The sequence below is a fragment of the Penicillium argentinense genome, assembly GCF_028826775.1.
Source record: "Penicillium argentinense strain IBT 30761 chromosome Unknown utg000010l_segment0_segment0, whole genome shotgun sequence".
Lineage (NCBI taxonomy): Eukaryota > Fungi > Ascomycota > Eurotiomycetes > Eurotiales > Aspergillaceae > Penicillium > Penicillium argentinense.
This window is the reverse complement of record NW_026622669.1, coordinates 3,365,748-3,381,897: the sequence shown is the minus strand read 5'-3', so window position 1 is coordinate 3,381,897 and position 16,150 is coordinate 3,365,748. Positions and strand designations below refer to the sequence as shown.

Genomic DNA, 16,150 nt, shown 5'->3' with positions numbered 1-16,150 from the left:
CGGAAAAATCCACGACCACCCCGGACGTGCGTCGGAGATGTGCGTCGGAGATGCGCAATTTGATATTGTTTGGGGATGACGAATGGAAGCGAACGCTCCGCTCCTGCGGAAAATTCTCACCTGCATCTGCAGGAGATGAAAGTCCGGCGGGGGAAGAGGGGTCCCTCCATGGATGCTAATACACGGAAGACGAATAAGGAAAGGGGTCAAGGAGGTCCTTTGGGCTGAAGGACCGCCCCCGGCCCGCCAAGGGATTTCCGCTCTCCACTAGTCTCGGGAGATCAGCGAGTCTCTTCAGAGGCCCGCCACGGGGGCGCAGGCCGCGGCTTTATTGGCATCCAAATGCGGGTGGCATTCGTGGCGAGCCCACGATTGGCACGAGAAGGCATCCCAGAGCCTCGCTCACCATATTTTTTGGGGGCTCTTCGGAAAGAAAAGCAAGTCAGCGCAGACGATAAGACGGTGAAAGAGCCTGCGCTGATCAGACGGTGAAAGGGAATCCAGGAACCCAGAACGTTACACTGGTTTCCTCGTGGACATCGTCCGAACCGTCACACACGTCGACCGAGTGGATCTCGGGGGAGCAGACAGAAACGGCGCCAAGTTGCTCGGCATCGCGACCGATTCACCCCGAGGCTTGGCGCATCCCAGCGGCAAATGGAAATGGCTTCGGCGCGGATTGCTGCGCGGAGATGCTCCCGCCGGGCTTGCAGGCGAGACGTGACAGTGGCGGCCCTTATCTGGAGGCCGCTTATGCCGCTGCGTTTCCCCGCGTGCAGAATTCGCCTTTAACCGGTGGCTATAAGGTCCGCGTCATCACGATGCCGCTGGAGAACCCCCTTGACTACCGCGAAAGAGGGGAAGACGGCAGGCCGAGCTCTTGGCCAGCTTTTTGGGTATACCTCGAGTCGCCCTCCCAACGGAGTTTGCCCCGTTTGTGCACCATTTCGTCTTCGAACCCCTCAACAGAATGTCGACATCGCTCCCAACGTCCGCTGTGCCAGATGAGAAGTCATCCTCACGAGTATCAGCGTTTTTGAGGGCCGACGTGGAGCCTCACCATGGGGACGTGATCTTGTTCGCGTGCTGTCTCTCGTCCGGCTTGGTCGACAGTACGATATACAACGGTGCGATCTTCCACCCCAGTCGTTCTTGCATCTAAAGCTGACTCCATATCTCCCAGCGTATCGGACATTTGTGTCAATGCAAACTGGTAAGGAAACTGCGACAACAGACGGGCGAATATTCAGCGAGCTTGGGAACTGACGATGTGTGTGATCTTGCAGGAAACACGATTTTCGTCGGATTGGGAGCGTCAGGGCAGGACACACGTCCATATGGCTGGACACGCTCTCTGACATCCATCGGGTGTTTTGTGATCGGGAGTTTCCTCTTCGCGCGGCTTCATCGCATTCTGGGGCCCCGGCGCCGAGGATGCATGATGCTTTCATTCTTGATCCAAGCCAGTGTGATCATCATCGCGGCCGGGCTCATTCAGGGTCATGTCATCTCGAGTACTCTGGCCACGGGGCATCCAAGCGGTACCCCTCCATGGGACCAGGAGGTTCCCATTGTGCTCCTAAGTCTTCAGTCGGCCGGTCAGATCGTGGCAAGTCGTGCCCTGGGATTTAACGAGATCCCGACTGTGGTCATCACCAGCCTTCTCTGTGATCTCATGTCAGACCCAAAGCTCTTCTTGTTGCGGAATGAAAAGCGTGATCGGCGGATCATTGCGTTTATATTGACCTTGGTGGGAGCCATTCTTGGGGGCTGGGTGACCAAGACCACGGAGCAGATTGCGTCGGCTTTGTGGTTATCAGCGGGGATCAAGCTGGTAGCTGCGGGTGCATGGGGTTTCTGGGCGACTGCATCGTAAAATAGAGAAGGCTGGGATCAAAGACTGATGAAGACGACAACCAGAGAAGACAAAGGCGCGAGGGTGTAGGCAAGCGCATGCGGCGGCCACATTGCTAATTTTGTGCCTGAAGAACAAGGTGTGATGGTAGTTTTTCGAGGCAGTCAGGCATCAACATTAGAGTACTTCGTCAATGCGTAACCTTCTTACGACTACTCCCTTGCCGTCTTGCTATTTTGAGACTAAAATAATCACGATTGAAGACTCCTGTCTGCCACTAACACACTCCCCTCTCTGCATATTTCCTAGTCTTTCCGGGACCTGGGTAGCCAGATGACAACATTGCCCCAAGATCGGCTGTGGCCCTTCCGCATCGTGACGAGGGCTCCGAGTTTCCGCATGGGGTGCCCGGACACAGCCAGCAAGCCCGAGTTTCGACAGTGTGTCGCGATATGGTACCCCTATCTACGCATAAGAGGATCGGCCTCCCCACATGCACTTTTCTCGTCTCCACTAAGCGCACCTCTCTTCGGAAGCAGCCCTCCGAGTCGGAAAGGGTGCGGAATTTCAGCGCGGAATCGATGCAGCAGCTAGAAGACGGCAACTCCCGCGGCCCAACGTCAGAGAGCTGCGCTGTGGCCCTCAAAAGCAGCGTGCAACCCCGGGAAATGCATGGCCAAAACCTCACAGTAATTCAACATGCCATCCTCGTTGACCGTTATTGGAGTGCAAGGTCGCCGAGTCACCGGTCAGTGCGGTCCCAGCGATCTCCCCCCTCCCCCCCCCTCATTGAGATAAAATGGTACCAGGAGTATGTACTAACGAACTTGACACATATGTAGTTCGTACGGGACTGTTCATTCACAATGATTTCATCTCTTCCGCAGCCAATCAAACCCTGGGAGTCGAAAATCCATCCACCGGCGAGCAGCTGGGAACCATCGCGGCCGCAGGTCGGGAGGACATTGATTACGCTGTCCAGTCTGCCAAAACCGGGTTTGAAACTTGGAAGACAGTCTCCGGTCCAGCCAAGGCTCGACTGCTGCTAAAGCTGGCGGACTTGATTGAACGGGATGCCCAGGACCTGGCATCGCTCGAGGCGATCGATGCCGGCATCCTCTACACAGACTCAATGGCACTGAATATCCCCCAATCCGTGGGTTGCCTGCGGTACTACGCCGGGTGGGCCGACAAGATGGATGGAAAGACGCTCGACATGGAAGGAGGGATTGCTTATACCCATCGTGAACCCATTGGGGTCTGCGGGGCCATCGTTCCGTGGAATGCTCCTCTGTAAGTGCTGTAGACGCCCATATTAAACGCTGCCCATACCGGATCTTGTTGACGAGAATTGACTAGAATGATTACAATCTGGAAGTTGGCACCAGCTCTGGCGGCCGGGAATGTCCTCATCATCAAGTCCTCCGAGCTCTCGCCGCTCTATGCCCAAAAGCTAGCGGAGTTGGTCAAAGAAACCGGCTTTCCGGCCGGAGTTGTAAACATTGTCACCGGTGATGGAGCGTCTGCCGGTCAAGCTCTGTCGGAGCATATGGATGTTCGCAAGGTGGCGTTCACCGGCAGTGCTGTGGCCGGTCGGAAGATCTTACAAGCTGCTTCTCGGACCAATCTGAAGAAGGTGAGCCTGGAGCTAGGGGGCAAGGGACCGTCAATTGTCTTTGATGACTGCGATCTCGAGAACGCGCTATTGTGGACACGCGTTGGCATTACCGCCAACAACGGCCAGATCTGCGCCGCGGGGTCGCGTATCTATGTTCAGGCTGCCATCTATGACCGGTTCATCGAGGCCTACAAGCAGGCGGCGGCAGGGGCACCGACAGTGGCCGGTGATCCACTGGATACGTCGACGACCAAGGGTCCCATTGTGAGCCATGCCCAGCACCAGAAGATTCTGGATTACATTCGACAAGGCAAGCAGTCGGGCGCTAAACTGCTATTTGGAGGCGAACGTATCGGTGACAAGGGTTATTTCGTGCAAAATACCGCCTTTGCCGACGTTGCCGATGATGCAGCAATCATGCGCGAGGAGATTTTCGGCCCTGTCGCAGTGAGTGCCTTTAGTATTCCTTCGTTCTCGTCAAGCTTCTATCTGCAGCACATTGTACTAATATCCTGTGGTTTAGAGCATTGCGAAATTTTCCACCGAGGAAGAGGTCATTGCCAAAGCCAATGATTCCCACCACGGCTTGAGTGCAGCTGTTTTCACTAACGACGTTAATCGAGCTCACAGGGTCACCAAGTCTCTCGAGTCCGGCCAGGTGACCGTCAATACGTGGGCGATGCTGAGCCCGAATGTGCCATTTGGTGGTGTCAAAGAGAGCGGGTTTGGGAGAGACATGGGTGAGGAGGCCCTCGAGGGATGGACCACCGTCAAAGCGGTCAAATACCATATCCTACCTCGACTCTGATATAAGGTGCAAAAGCCACTTCCATAACGTTGACAACGTCTTTAGAAATAAAAATCGTGCTGGAATCTTCAATGCGTACCATTTGGATGCTCATATCACTGAACCTTTTCCTGGTGTGTCAGAAATTGACATACATATATTCAATTGAGCATATGTACCATTTATCTGAAACGTTTGCGCACCGCGCTTGGTATGATACAGTTCATGCACATCCGGTTTTATATTCCTCACTTGGTGTCCAAGGGAATGGGGTGCATCTTGTTGAAGATGTTCTTGGGATCGTACTGGGCCTTAACTGTCTGTAGGCGTCCGAGATTCTCGCCGTAGATGTTTGGTACCACCGAGTCACCGGCTAAAAGCTATCAGTATCTGAAAGGTATAGGAATCACACATAGAAGGGACTTTCTCAAAAGGCCCCAAGAAGGAACTTACGTTCAGCGTAGTTGATGTATTGGGGCACGTAGTCGCCATCTTGCCCCCTAGCTCGAGCATCTAACTCGGCCGTCCATTTGGCCTGTATCTCGCGTGCCCATGCCCGATGCTCCAGATCTTTACTGGAATCTGTCCAGCGCATGTAGATGATTCCGTTCTGGGTTGTATTGCGACTCGCAAATGCGGTTGCAGTCAAGGGAACCTCACATATCTTGCGCATATCGATGAATTCGAGAATAATCGCCGACGCCATTAGATCGGGTTCGTGTTGCAGCTTCGCCATGAAATCAGTGAACACGGTGCGCACAAAGTGTGGGTCCAGAGGCGGTTGGTAGAAAATTCCTTTGAACGATTTGCGATCTCCATATGTGGCTTGGGGATTTTGAAGGGTGTTCACCATCGCATAGGGAATCATGTCCATTGTGTTCAGAATCGGTTCCAGTCCGAGCAAGCCTGCGAAATGCTGCTGGCCTTCTTGCTGTGTCCCGTCGTAGAAACAGATTACGATGATCATCGGGCCAGAGCCATCGGGGGCCTGGGCAAAGATGCACATCGCGCCGGCGCGTGAGTCTGGTTCCGCCAAGAGACCGTTCAGTTGCTCGACGACAGACTCCAGCTGGGGCGGTGGGAATGCCAGAATCCCCGAATAGACCGGGCTGCTCTTGTCGTAGGCCTGGTAGGTAAAGTCAGACACTACCCCAAAATTATAGCCCGCACCTCGCAGGCCCCAGAACAAGTCAGGATGTTCAGTTGCAGAGGCCGTTACGAGACTTCCATCCGCGAGGACGACGGTTGCTGTGAGCAGGTTGTCAATTGTGAGACCATATTGACCCGACAGCCAGCCGTAACCTGCGCCGAGTGTGAGTCCGCCAACGCCGGTATGGTTGACAGTGCCCCCCACGGTCGCCAGGCCATGGGCAGCGCCGACCTCGTCGACTTCTTTCCAGGTGGCGCCGCCCTGGACAGTGATGGTTTTCTGGGCACTGTCGACCATGACCTGGTTCATTCGTGACAGGTCGATCACCAGGCCGCCGTCGCTCGAGCTTGTGCCCGCCGTGGAGTGGCCGCCGCCCTTCACAGCGATGTCAATCGCGTGCTCCTGCGCCCATTGTAGAGCCGTCTGGATATCCTCCGCAATCATTGGTTGTACCACGACGCCCTGTGCCTGTCAATCATCATCACATCCGTGCATTGCAAACTCGCGAGTGCTGCGTTGCTTACCGCGCGTTTCACTCCTGTATCCGACCATCGAACCAGGCTTTGCTGGTAGCCTTCGGAGCCAGGAACGTGAACAATCGCCGTCGTAAGCCGACTGCGAAGGATATCAATAGAAGCCGCGGTGATGGACATGCTGGCGTTGTCGAGGACAATCAATTATGAGAAGACGTGAAGTGCAGCAGCCGCAGCGTGCGGGAAATTGAGACGATCCCCGCCTTCGCGGGGCATCAGCCCGCATTCCGCGCCAACGGGCTAAATCACCCCGACTCACTTCCGCTAGAGATCAGCCGAGCTGGACAAAATAAGAAAAAGAGAAACTGGCGTTCTTCTATGAGGCTCTACAAATATGTCGAAATCCCAGGAGACCTTCAGAATTAGACGGCGGCCGAATGATTCTACTACTCCCTTAAGAGCATACAACTATTACCTTCCAACACTTGAAGTTGCCGGTGCAGTGATATTAACTAGCAGTGTAATCTATATACTACGAGAGAGTCTGCTGGGAGTACTTCTTATACAAATCCGGGTACCAGCGACGCCCAACATCCGGATGACTCAGGATGCGATTCCGGAGGTGTGCCTCGCCAAACTAGAGCATTCCATTAGAGAAATTTGACATTAAAGGGGTCATTCATCTTACGCAGGCATAAAGAGGAGACAAAAACTCGCTCGGCACATCGACCGCTCGTTTCTTGCGGTCGTCGGATGCAGGGATGCGCTTTACGATGTGGGCCGCCGACTCTTGCAGCTGCTGCAGCGTCAAATCTAACCGCACCCCGAGGAAGTAGGGAATGCTGTATCGAGTTCGAGATATGGGGGCCTATACGTAATAGTCAGATAGGGCCCACTGCGGCGTTGCAGGATATACAAAGCGCATCTGGAAATGGATCTGTTTGTACTTACAATAACCCGATGCGTGGTCGCGGCGCAGACGCCCCCTGTGATGGCTTCGAACCCTTGCTGAATATTGACCACGAGACTACCCTCGACTGGGGGCACATCGATCCACTCTCCGTTCTTGTTCAGGACCTGGAGGCCACCAGTATTATCCTGCGACAGAAATGTGAAGAGCCCGGCGGAATCCTTGTGAGGGCCCACGCCCTGGGAATCCGGCGCTGAGGGTGGGTATTTCACAAACTTCAGTCGACTCATCTTGCCCTTGAAATCATCGAATGTGTCCTTGGGGAGCGAGAGACTCTCCGCAACCAGGTGCACGAAGTTTTGAGCCAGATTGTCAATCCGGGAGATATAATCATCGACCAGCTCCTGGGCTCCCGGGTGCTTCGGATACTGGATCGGATACAATCAGCGACGGGGAACAGAAGCTCGACTGGTTCGAAAGCACCGACCTGATTGTTTCCCTCCAGTCGTTGCCAGAATGGATCCTGCTCGGTCCACTGTCGCATGCCGGGGGTCCCGAAGTCGAATTGCTGCGCGGATTAGTCCTCGATCGACGATGGGCGTGCTGATGGCAATTTCAGAGATTGGGCGCGCTTACCTCCCGGAAATCGGTCTGGGCGGCGGTGGTTTCTGCCCCAAGACGCGTATATCCCAGGAAGGATGGCGAGTGGATCATATTGCATTCCTCCTTGGTTTCCGTGGGCAGATCAAACAGCTCGCGCAGTTTCCCATGAGTGTGGCGGATGAGATCCTAGTGTACCTCGCGGTCAGTCACGCCCCGGAAATATATTTAGACAGCACCATGACCATGACTATGGCCATAAGTAATAGGGCCTCCGGTATACACATACTTCGAGCCCGGTGTTGGTTAAATACAAGAAACCCACGACGAAGATGGCATCGCGCAGTTTCACAAGCTCCTCCTCTCTCGTGGCGTTGTCCTTCAACCGCGCATAGTCCACTTGGGGCACCGACGAGAATGTTGCCGCCATCTTCCAAGGTTGTCGAGCCTCTGCGCACCGATGAAAACTCTCTGTTCTTCCTTGGCCCAGGTATAATTCCCCGGTTCTCCCGTTCCTCACGACCGATTCGGGCGGATTCGAGGCGGTTCAAGGGCGACGATCGCGTGTGGTTTGGGGCCGAGGTCAAACGCGGGGAGGGGCGGCCATTACTCAGCCGGCGCTACCTCCACGAGGGTACCCTATTATATGCTTAAGACGGGATATAGTGTACGTGATCACATATGATCAACTAGGAGGTGCTACTGTATGCTGATGTATACCTTAATTTAGATACACTGCTACTACCGAATACTCTCAAGATTCTATTACCTCTCCCAGTGTGAATGTACGACTAGTACGCTAGAGTATGTAATGAGTCACTTTGTACGGCATCCTCACATCGTACAGCCCCTGAGAGGCCTTGTGAATAAGGTGTCATGATGAGAGATGGATCTTCAATCATGCTAAATCAAGAATTGAACGTGTATTCTGAAATTATTCTTGCTTCGCTGGGCCCCTCAATCCCTTCCCTGCAGCGAATCGTTCAGGACATCTTCCTCCATGTCACAATCTATTCGTGCGGTGCAAATTTCCACCGTGAGACGAGCCAAACCCCCGAGCTGATGGTCTTTTGAAAATTGGATTCTATTAAGAATTAAGAAGATGAGAGAAGTCCGGGGCGACTTAATCTTGCGTTCATGCTTGTACCCCCCAACTGTCCAGTTCTATCATACCCTAGGATACATTGTGCAAAGTCCGTCAAAATCGTGACATGCCGTCAAATTGATCAGCCCCTTCAACAGGATTCGTCCACGTTAATCGCCGGCTAGTGTATAGTTCCACCTCGGGCTTCTGTTCATTCAAAACACGGGTATCATCAAAGATTCCTGCCCGAACTACTGTCAACTCATATGGGCTTCCGTCCGAATTTATTCTCCGTCCAAAAAGGGGCGTGCCTGTCGTTTTCATTAGAACTCGTCTTCCTACGCTCAATCGCGAAAGCAAACCACAGTCAGGACAGAAATAATTCCGGATATCATTTCCACTATCGGACGTTTTGGCTACCTCTTTGGGACTCCCTGTGATTTCGAATTCTGCGCTTTGAACGAGAAAATTATAGCTAAAGGGAGCCCCGGTCAGCTTGCGACAATCGAGACAGTGACACAACGCCTAGAGCAGATCGAAGGAGATGAGCATGAGTATGAGTAGTGACAGCTAGCCCAAAATCGAGTTCGAGTTAGAAATCTAGAGGGATATACTAACGGATTTGATCGGCTGGCCATGATACTCGATCCGGACCTTGCCACAGAAACAGCCACCAACCGCCATACTGATAGACCGTGCTCGGGAGGATCTCCTCGGAAGTGTTTCACGAAGGGCTTGAAGACTGGAAGAAACACACCGCTGGTTGACTCGCATCAAGGCCATCAGCGTTGAACGCGTGTCTTAGTAAGCATCACGGGGTTGACCCCAACAACACGACGGTAGTGGGCAACCCCAACAATATGACCGAGGATTGTGAGCGCACACCATCCGCTCTATTTTGTTATTACTGTGCACAACCCTTGAGACTATTCCCCACGGCAGCAAAGGATGTGATGTCTGGTCCAGAACCTGTCGCGATGCCAAGACGGCCAAGAACCATCATCTATTCTGACACTATGACGACTCGGCCAAACTTGGTCCCATTCGATCGAATCGGGGATAATTAGGGGCTTCAAGGTTCGGAACTGTCTATAGCGCCTCCTACCTGACAACGGGAAGTGGGCGGCCGCACTGTGGAACTTGTGCGATATGAGAAGAGGAAGTGGAAAACTCCAAACACGGATGAACCTCAACCACTCTCCGGCCAGTTATACATGCATACATCTCGCGTCATTTGCATGTATGATATAGGCATGCCGATTTGATGGAGATTGGTTGGCATTGACATTTATTCGATAATGACAACGCTTATGCCGCAATGCCTCGACCGGAGCTGAACTAATGAAATGTCCCAATAGCCTCACGGATTGCCAAGCATGCTCATGTTGATAAAACAAGGTGTGCAGCTCTGCAGAAGTGCCATCGCTCGATTGATGGAATTATCTCCGCTCAAGCACAGCCCCCTTCTCCTTTCATCTGCTGCTGCCAAGCTACTCAGGCGGGGGAGGCTGAAACGACGCCTTGGCGTTTCTCTACACTTGGAAGCTCGCGAGTCCTTAGGCGTATGCGACGTTATTTGTGGAAGTGGGATAGACTTTGACGACAGCGTCGACGGAAGCATCACGCAGTTCGCGGACGAACGCCGTCCGTCAATCCGCCAGCCGGCGTCGATCATCGCTGTTGGTGCCATCGTTGAGCACGGAACGAGTCGGCGTATCCCGCCAAGCCCGCCGCCCAGGGGAACTAAAGACCCGTACGTCGACTCCGTGATGAACGCGGGTTTCAGGAGGCCAGTTTGATGCAAGACATGTCGGAGAAACATTCAGTCCTCCTCATACATCCACCGAACTTATGATATTTGCCAAGTTGGACGAGGCCCCGTGGAGAATTTCCGTCCGCCGGCGGGACGACAACATGAGTGGCAGGGGTAGCTCGAGAGACCTATAAATCCCATGATGCTTCGTCGATATCCAAATACTCAATTTCTCAGAAACTCACACTCGATCTAGTACCGATATCTGCAAAGTTTCTGCGCAATGGCTCCTTCGAAGTGGATTTCTGCCGTGCTCGTCGGCTGTCTGTCCAGCGTTGCTCTGGGCATGCCGACGTCAACTACCGATCACCTGGTCAAGCGAGCCAACATCGACGATGTCAGTGATTCGAGTCTCTCTCCATGTGGCGAGCTATCTTACTGACATTAATTGAAGTCTGCTACTGGCTATGCCAGTCAAAATGGCGGAACCACCGGTGGTGCTGGAGGTACTACCACCACGGTTTCTTCCTATGCGGCATTCACCGAGGCTGTCTCTGGCGATGATGCAAAGGTTGTCGTTGTTAGTGGCAAGATTACCAAGGCTGCCGACCAGGCTCGCGTTGGCAGCAATACTAGCATCATTGGCAAGGACTCGAGCGCCATTCTCTCGGGCTTTGGAGTGTGAGTCAAACCCCGTCCCTCATGCCCACCAGGTCAAGTGAATTGTCTGGACTCATATTTTCATTAGTCTCGTCAAGGAGGCTTCAAACGTCATTATCCGCAACCTGGGCGTCGAAAAGGTTCTCGCCGATAACGGTGATGCCATCGGCATCCGTATGTATTTCCCATGCCCTGGTTTTTCCCCCACATCTGACCTTACTTAGAGTATTCCAAAAACGTCTGGGTGGATCATTGTGATGTCTCGTCCGACAGAGACCATGACAAGGATTACTACGATGGCCTGATTGACGTGAGTTTCGATGAACATATATGAGTGGTTTTCGTTACGACTTAACGCTCACGCTGCATACCTTAGGTTACCCACGGATCTGATTATGTGACCGTCTCCAACACTTTCATCCATGACCATTGGAAGGCCTCTCTGGTCGGCCACTCGGACAGCAACGGCGATGAGGACACTGGCTACCTGCATGTGACCCAAAACAACAACTACTGGTACAACATCAACTCTCGCGCACCATCTTTCCGCTTCGGTACTGGCCATATCTACAATAGCTACTTCCAGGATGTGAGTGATGGAATCAACACTCGCCAGGGGGCTCAGCTCCTGGTCGAGTCAAATGCCTTTACGGGTAGTAAGAAGCCCTTGTACTCCACCGATGATGGCTATGCGGTGTCGAACGACAATGATTTCGGTGATGGTGAGAATGCCGCAGAGCAAGGTACTCTTACGTCTGTGCCTTACGACTATGACCTCGTCGGGTCGGGCAGTGTGAAAAATGCAGTCGTCGGTACAGCTGGCCAGACTTTGTCTTTCTAAGCGAACATATCAGCGCTGTTCGATATGCCGGTCAAGTCGAGGTGGCGACCTTCGAGACTAGAATCTGGAATTTTAGTGCTTTTGTAAAGCAATACTTTCTTTCTTTCTTTCTTTCTTTCTTTCTTTCTTTCTTTCTTTCTGTCTGTCTTTCATTCTTTCATTCTTTCAAGACCTCTAGGTTTTGTTTGAGTTTTGAAATTGAAACAATATCCATTATGCAATATTATTGTGACCAACAGGTCAAGGTCCTACACTTGCTATCAAATCAAGGATATCTCCCATACACCGTTCCATGCAATCTTAACGAAACCCAACACCGGGACCGCCCTTTCAATTTCCAATGTACAAATACTCCCTTTTTATGGGGCATGCTCCTTCAAAAATGAATGTAGAGATACTAAGTCCTCACTCGGTGCGGGGGTTGGAATCGTGATTTTAGTTGCGTCAAACTCCCATGCAGCCTCTCGCTCATCTCGATGACTACGGAGATAGAATGGCATCATCCACTCCTTGAGTCGACCTTCTAAGAGACCCATATCTCGGTTGCGTTCCCACATACGACGAGATTCTTTGAAGGCACGGTTGATAGTATCTCGACGCAGCCGTTCGTAAGCATCGAAAACCTCTGAGAGAGGCTCTGAGCGAAAGCGTGCCAGAATACGAGCAAATAGGATTGCGTCGTCTAGTGCGTAGGCAGCAGACTCATCCCTTGGTGGCATCTAAAGCACAGCGTTAGTATGTGAAGAGAAAGAGTCAATGCATTAATTTCACATACCGCATGAGCTGCATCGCCTAGTAAGATAACTCGGTTTCCGCACCAACGTCCTCCTGGCTGCACTTGGTAGACTGGATAGAGCATCCAGTCTGCTTTGCTGTCAACCATTTCGCGAATGCAAGGGATCGCAGTTTTGGAAAAGCGATCTTGCATTTCCCGACGGAGGGCACATTTGATACGGTTCTGTGTTGACCAGTCCTGCCCTGGTTCTAATCGGTAATAACACAAATCCTCTTGACTAAATTGTACAATCGCAGCTGCGAATATTTGCTCATGGTCCCGGTCGCAGTAGCTGGTCAACATGGAGCCATGACGAGAGATATTCAGCGCCGATGATTTGAAGTGAATGCGTGAAGAGATGGTGTCCGAAGGAATGGTGGCTTGCAGAAATGATATTCCCGTGTATTGCGAGGGACACTCCGGATCAATCCATTGGGTGCGCACCGCAGAATGGACTCCATCGCATCCGATTACCAAGTCTCCGATGGCTTTGGAGCCATCTTGGAACTGCACCACCGCTCTGTTGTTGAGTTCTTCGCCTCCGACAACCTTTTTGCCGAAAACAAGGTCAATATTAGAGGCTCGTTCCACCAGGCTCATCATCGCCATGGAGAGGACAATCCGCATCACTCGGCGACCCTTGAAACCACCATAGCCATTCCCTCGGTGATCCACAAAATCGATCGACCCGACTGAGCGACCGGATCGCATCGAGTACAGTCCGACGGCATCCACCTCGGCTCCGCCTTCGGGGCCCATACGATCCAACTCTTCCAGGACTCCCAACTGTGCGAGGTGGCGCTGTGCGACAGGAGTCAAATTGATAGCGCCTCCAGATGTTGACAAAATATCGTGCCGCTCATAAATCGTGATTTTGAGGCCTGGGACAAACGGCGAAAGCTCCTGGGAAAGGGCGAGGGCGCAGGCGATGCCCGCAATGCCAGCGCCGACGATGATGATATCATGTGGCGGATGCATCGAATCCATGTCGTAGCAGCGCTCCAGAGGGGCGGTAATTGACCAAATCTGCATCCAACTTGAAAGAATCCACGAAGTGCAGAGGGGATCCAGCTTCTGGGAGAAGATCGCGCGCGATGGATGATATTCGCAGGGTTCAGGCACCGCACATAAAACGTGCTGTCCGGGGGAAAGTGAACGGGTCCATGGCCAACGATCGACACGTCTAACGCCCCTTCATCACGCCGGCGTAGCTAGTATATAACGGGCCCAGTGTGATCAATCGGAGCTTCAAGGAGATCACAGTTTCCTCGGCCGGATTAGGCGATCGTTCGGCATTTGTCGAGGCGTTGCAGATGATCCACGGAACCCGTGGTGGAGCTCAGCAACGGCCATGTCTCTCCACACGGCCAAATGTGATAAATCACACCCCGACGACGGCTTGACCGCCAATTTGCCCCTGTCCAGGCCTCGAATTGGCTGGTAGATGGCGTCCGGGGAGACCGTCGTAACCGAGGCTGACAGCTAGGTGGCAAGTTTTTCAACACGCAGCATACGCGGGGCTAAAGCAAAAAGCAAAATAGAAAAGAGGGATAGAACAAAGAACCAACAAAAAAAGTCTCCGAGTCTGCGACGTGCGAATCAACTAGCTGCAGCAACCAGCAGCCGGATCGTCCTCCGAGGCCTGCTAGTCCTGCAGGAAAAGGCCTCTCGGTCCGTCACCAGCCGTGGCGTTGGATCCCAATGCAGTTCCACCCGTTCCACCCGTTGCCCAACAAAGCAGCGACGCCCATGATGGACACGAGTCGCTTCCTCTATCCGCTTCGATGCTTCCTTCTTCGTCTAGGGGAATCGATCGCGAGTCTAGGTCCCTGGGCTTTAGCGAGGACGCCGCTGCACCCGATCATTGATGCGAGTCAGCCGCGCATTTGGCGGCGTTGTCTCTGAAAATTGCGAAGCGCTAGCCAGGAAGGGCAAACACGCCAACGCCAGTCCCATTCCCGTTGCAGACTGGCGCAGTGGTCATAAATCAAGGAACGCAGCCCCAGCACCCAGTGAGATTGGCGGAGCACCGGCCAGTGGCCCAGTTTGTACGGAGAACATCCGGAGCGACAGCTTCTCATACTGCGTAGATTATCCTTGCAGTGTCTAGCACTGGGACCAGCCGTTAGCGTCCGACGTTTGGTATCATACGCGGCTCGCAGTGCAACGCTCATTCTTCACCCCCGCGCGTTCTCGGCAACGTATTAGCACGCCGTGCGGCCCCGGATGATGGCAGGTTTCAGAATGCAATGCATGCGCAGAACAGACAGAGGCCAGCTGCCGCCCGTTAGCGCTAGACTCGCCTGACGAATTGCGGCAGGGATGGAACGCTGACTGAGAGCGCAGGCCATCGTGAAACAGCCAACGCGCTCCGTGAAAGGCCCCGACCAGATCGGGCCGACAAACAGGCCCAGCGTCCAGCCGAGCCGATTCACCCTGCACGGCCTTCTTGTATGTATCGTCGGACTCGATGAGTCCAGGGTGCTCCATTTCGATCTCGTGAGCTGCGCCTGCCGATCATCAGCTGTCAACATCCACGCATTCGATCAGAATTCATCCGGCCTGCTGGATGGTCTGCGTACCGGTCGCCGCCATCATGCTCACTCCATTCAGCAAGGGACTCGTGAGCCCCGTTCCCGATATTGCGAGTCCATACAAGACCGGCCCCCGCCGTCCTTCATGAGCCCAGGGGAATCTCGTATCTCCTGGGACCCCCGCCATCCACAGCAGCGGTGCGAGCACCACAAAGCCTACCGACGTGAGGTGCCTCGTGCCGATCCTGGTATTCGCCCATCGAACGGGAACACTGAAGATGGCATTGGGCCCCTTAATGGATGCTAACTGAATCCCAGTCACCAGGCTGTCCTTTTCAAAGACGGCGCGGACGTGCAGTGGGATTGTGATACTGAAGCTGGCCGTGATGATTGCATGAAAGAAGGCGCTGACGATGCCGCCCACTAACTGCCGGTTAGTCGCGAGATGCCAGTAAACCAGCAGATCCATCGTCTGCGAGGCTCGCGGCGGCTGGCCGTAATCTCAGGCTGCGGTGGTGGCGGAGAGCAGCGCGGTGGCCACGTCGGGGCTTTCTTTCCCCTCGGGCGGCCTCCCGCCTTTCTTCCTCCTCGCCTCCCTGGACTGCTGCTGGCACTGCTGGCAGTATCAGGGACCTCGTCATCCACGCTCGGCGGCAGGACAAGACCCTGCAGGACAATCCCGACGAGACTCACCCCAATCGCCGCGAGACCAGGCAGCCCAGTATCCAGCCACCTCCAAGAGAGCTCCAGCCACGTGTAGACTGCGCTGAGGATCCAACGGCAAGGGCAACCGTCATGATCCCATGGATCTGCTCCCGTGCACTCGACGAAGTATTGTCCAGCAGGCTGGCAAACCCGATCATTCCGTCCGTCGTGTTGGCAGCCGACTGGATAAACCACCCGACGAAGAGAAGAGACACTAAATGCTCAAGTGAGCAATCTGCTCTCCTCGCAGCCTCCCAAAGTTCGGTAAGAGGCCAACAGACTTACGGGATCAGGCCGATGCAACGACCATCGAGCCCGCCAATTCTGTGACCAGACCGAGAAGAAGCCACTGCTTAGCATTCGATGCATCGCTAATACGCCCGAGGATGGGGGCCAAGACGAACG

At 53.7% G+C, this 16,150-nt stretch overlaps 7 protein-coding genes across 7 annotated transcripts; 3 read left to right on the top strand and 4 right to left on the bottom strand.

Annotated features, from left to right (window-relative positions):
• Window positions 1-970: 970 nt before the first annotated feature.
• Window positions 971-1,876, top strand: N7532_010948 (YoaK family protein; the record flags this gene model as incomplete). Its single annotated transcript, XM_056623439.1, has 3 exons — window positions 971-1,127; window positions 1,184-1,213; window positions 1,287-1,876. 3 exons carry the CDS (start codon window positions 971-973, stop codon window positions 1,874-1,876), a joined length of 777 nt encoding a protein of 258 aa, XP_056470855.1.
• Window positions 1,877-2,554: 678 nt separating this feature from the next.
• Window positions 2,555-4,281, top strand: N7532_010947 (putative aldehyde dehydrogenase; the record flags this gene model as incomplete). The annotated part of the gene is made up of 4 exons (XM_056623438.1): window positions 2,555-2,603; window positions 2,698-3,148; window positions 3,215-3,920; window positions 3,997-4,281. 4 exons carry the CDS (start codon window positions 2,555-2,557, stop codon window positions 4,279-4,281), a joined length of 1,491 nt encoding a protein of 496 aa, XP_056470854.1.
• A 227-nt stretch (window positions 4,282-4,508) lies between these two features.
• N7532_010946 (FAD-binding oxidoreductase) lies at window positions 4,509-6,063 on the bottom strand (the record flags this gene model as incomplete). The annotated part of the gene is made up of 3 exons (XM_056623437.1): window positions 4,509-4,633; window positions 4,714-5,872; window positions 5,935-6,063. 3 exons carry the CDS (start codon window positions 6,061-6,063, stop codon window positions 4,509-4,511), a joined length of 1,413 nt encoding a protein of 470 aa, XP_056470853.1.
• Window positions 6,064-6,415: 352 nt separating this feature from the next.
• N7532_010945 (isopenicillin N synthase family dioxygenase) lies at window positions 6,416-7,823 on the bottom strand (the record flags this gene model as incomplete). Its single annotated transcript, XM_056623436.1, has 6 exons — window positions 6,416-6,520; window positions 6,572-6,751; window positions 6,835-7,221; window positions 7,281-7,361; window positions 7,430-7,582; window positions 7,683-7,823. 6 exons carry the CDS (start codon window positions 7,821-7,823, stop codon window positions 6,416-6,418), a joined length of 1,047 nt encoding a protein of 348 aa, XP_056470852.1.
• Window positions 7,824-10,513: 2,690 nt separating this feature from the next.
• Window positions 10,514-11,731, top strand: N7532_010944 (pectate lyase family protein; the record flags this gene model as incomplete). Its single annotated transcript, XM_056623435.1, has 5 exons — window positions 10,514-10,627; window positions 10,685-10,911; window positions 10,979-11,064; window positions 11,115-11,200; window positions 11,267-11,731. 5 exons carry the CDS (start codon window positions 10,514-10,516, stop codon window positions 11,729-11,731), a joined length of 978 nt encoding a protein of 325 aa, XP_056470851.1.
• A 359-nt stretch (window positions 11,732-12,090) lies between these two features.
• Window positions 12,091-13,493, bottom strand: N7532_010943 (FAD-dependent oxidoreductase; the record flags this gene model as incomplete). The annotated part of the gene is made up of 2 exons (XM_056623434.1): window positions 12,091-12,450; window positions 12,507-13,493. 2 exons carry the CDS (start codon window positions 13,491-13,493, stop codon window positions 12,091-12,093), a joined length of 1,347 nt encoding a protein of 448 aa, XP_056470850.1.
• Window positions 13,494-14,486: 993 nt separating this feature from the next.
• Window positions 14,487-15,509, bottom strand: N7532_010942 (uncharacterized protein; the record flags this gene model as incomplete). Its single annotated transcript, XM_056623433.1, has 3 exons — window positions 14,487-14,588; window positions 14,658-15,016; window positions 15,089-15,509. 3 exons carry the CDS (start codon window positions 15,507-15,509, stop codon window positions 14,487-14,489), a joined length of 882 nt encoding a protein of 293 aa, XP_056470849.1.
• Between the last annotated feature and the right edge of the window lie 641 nt (window positions 15,510-16,150).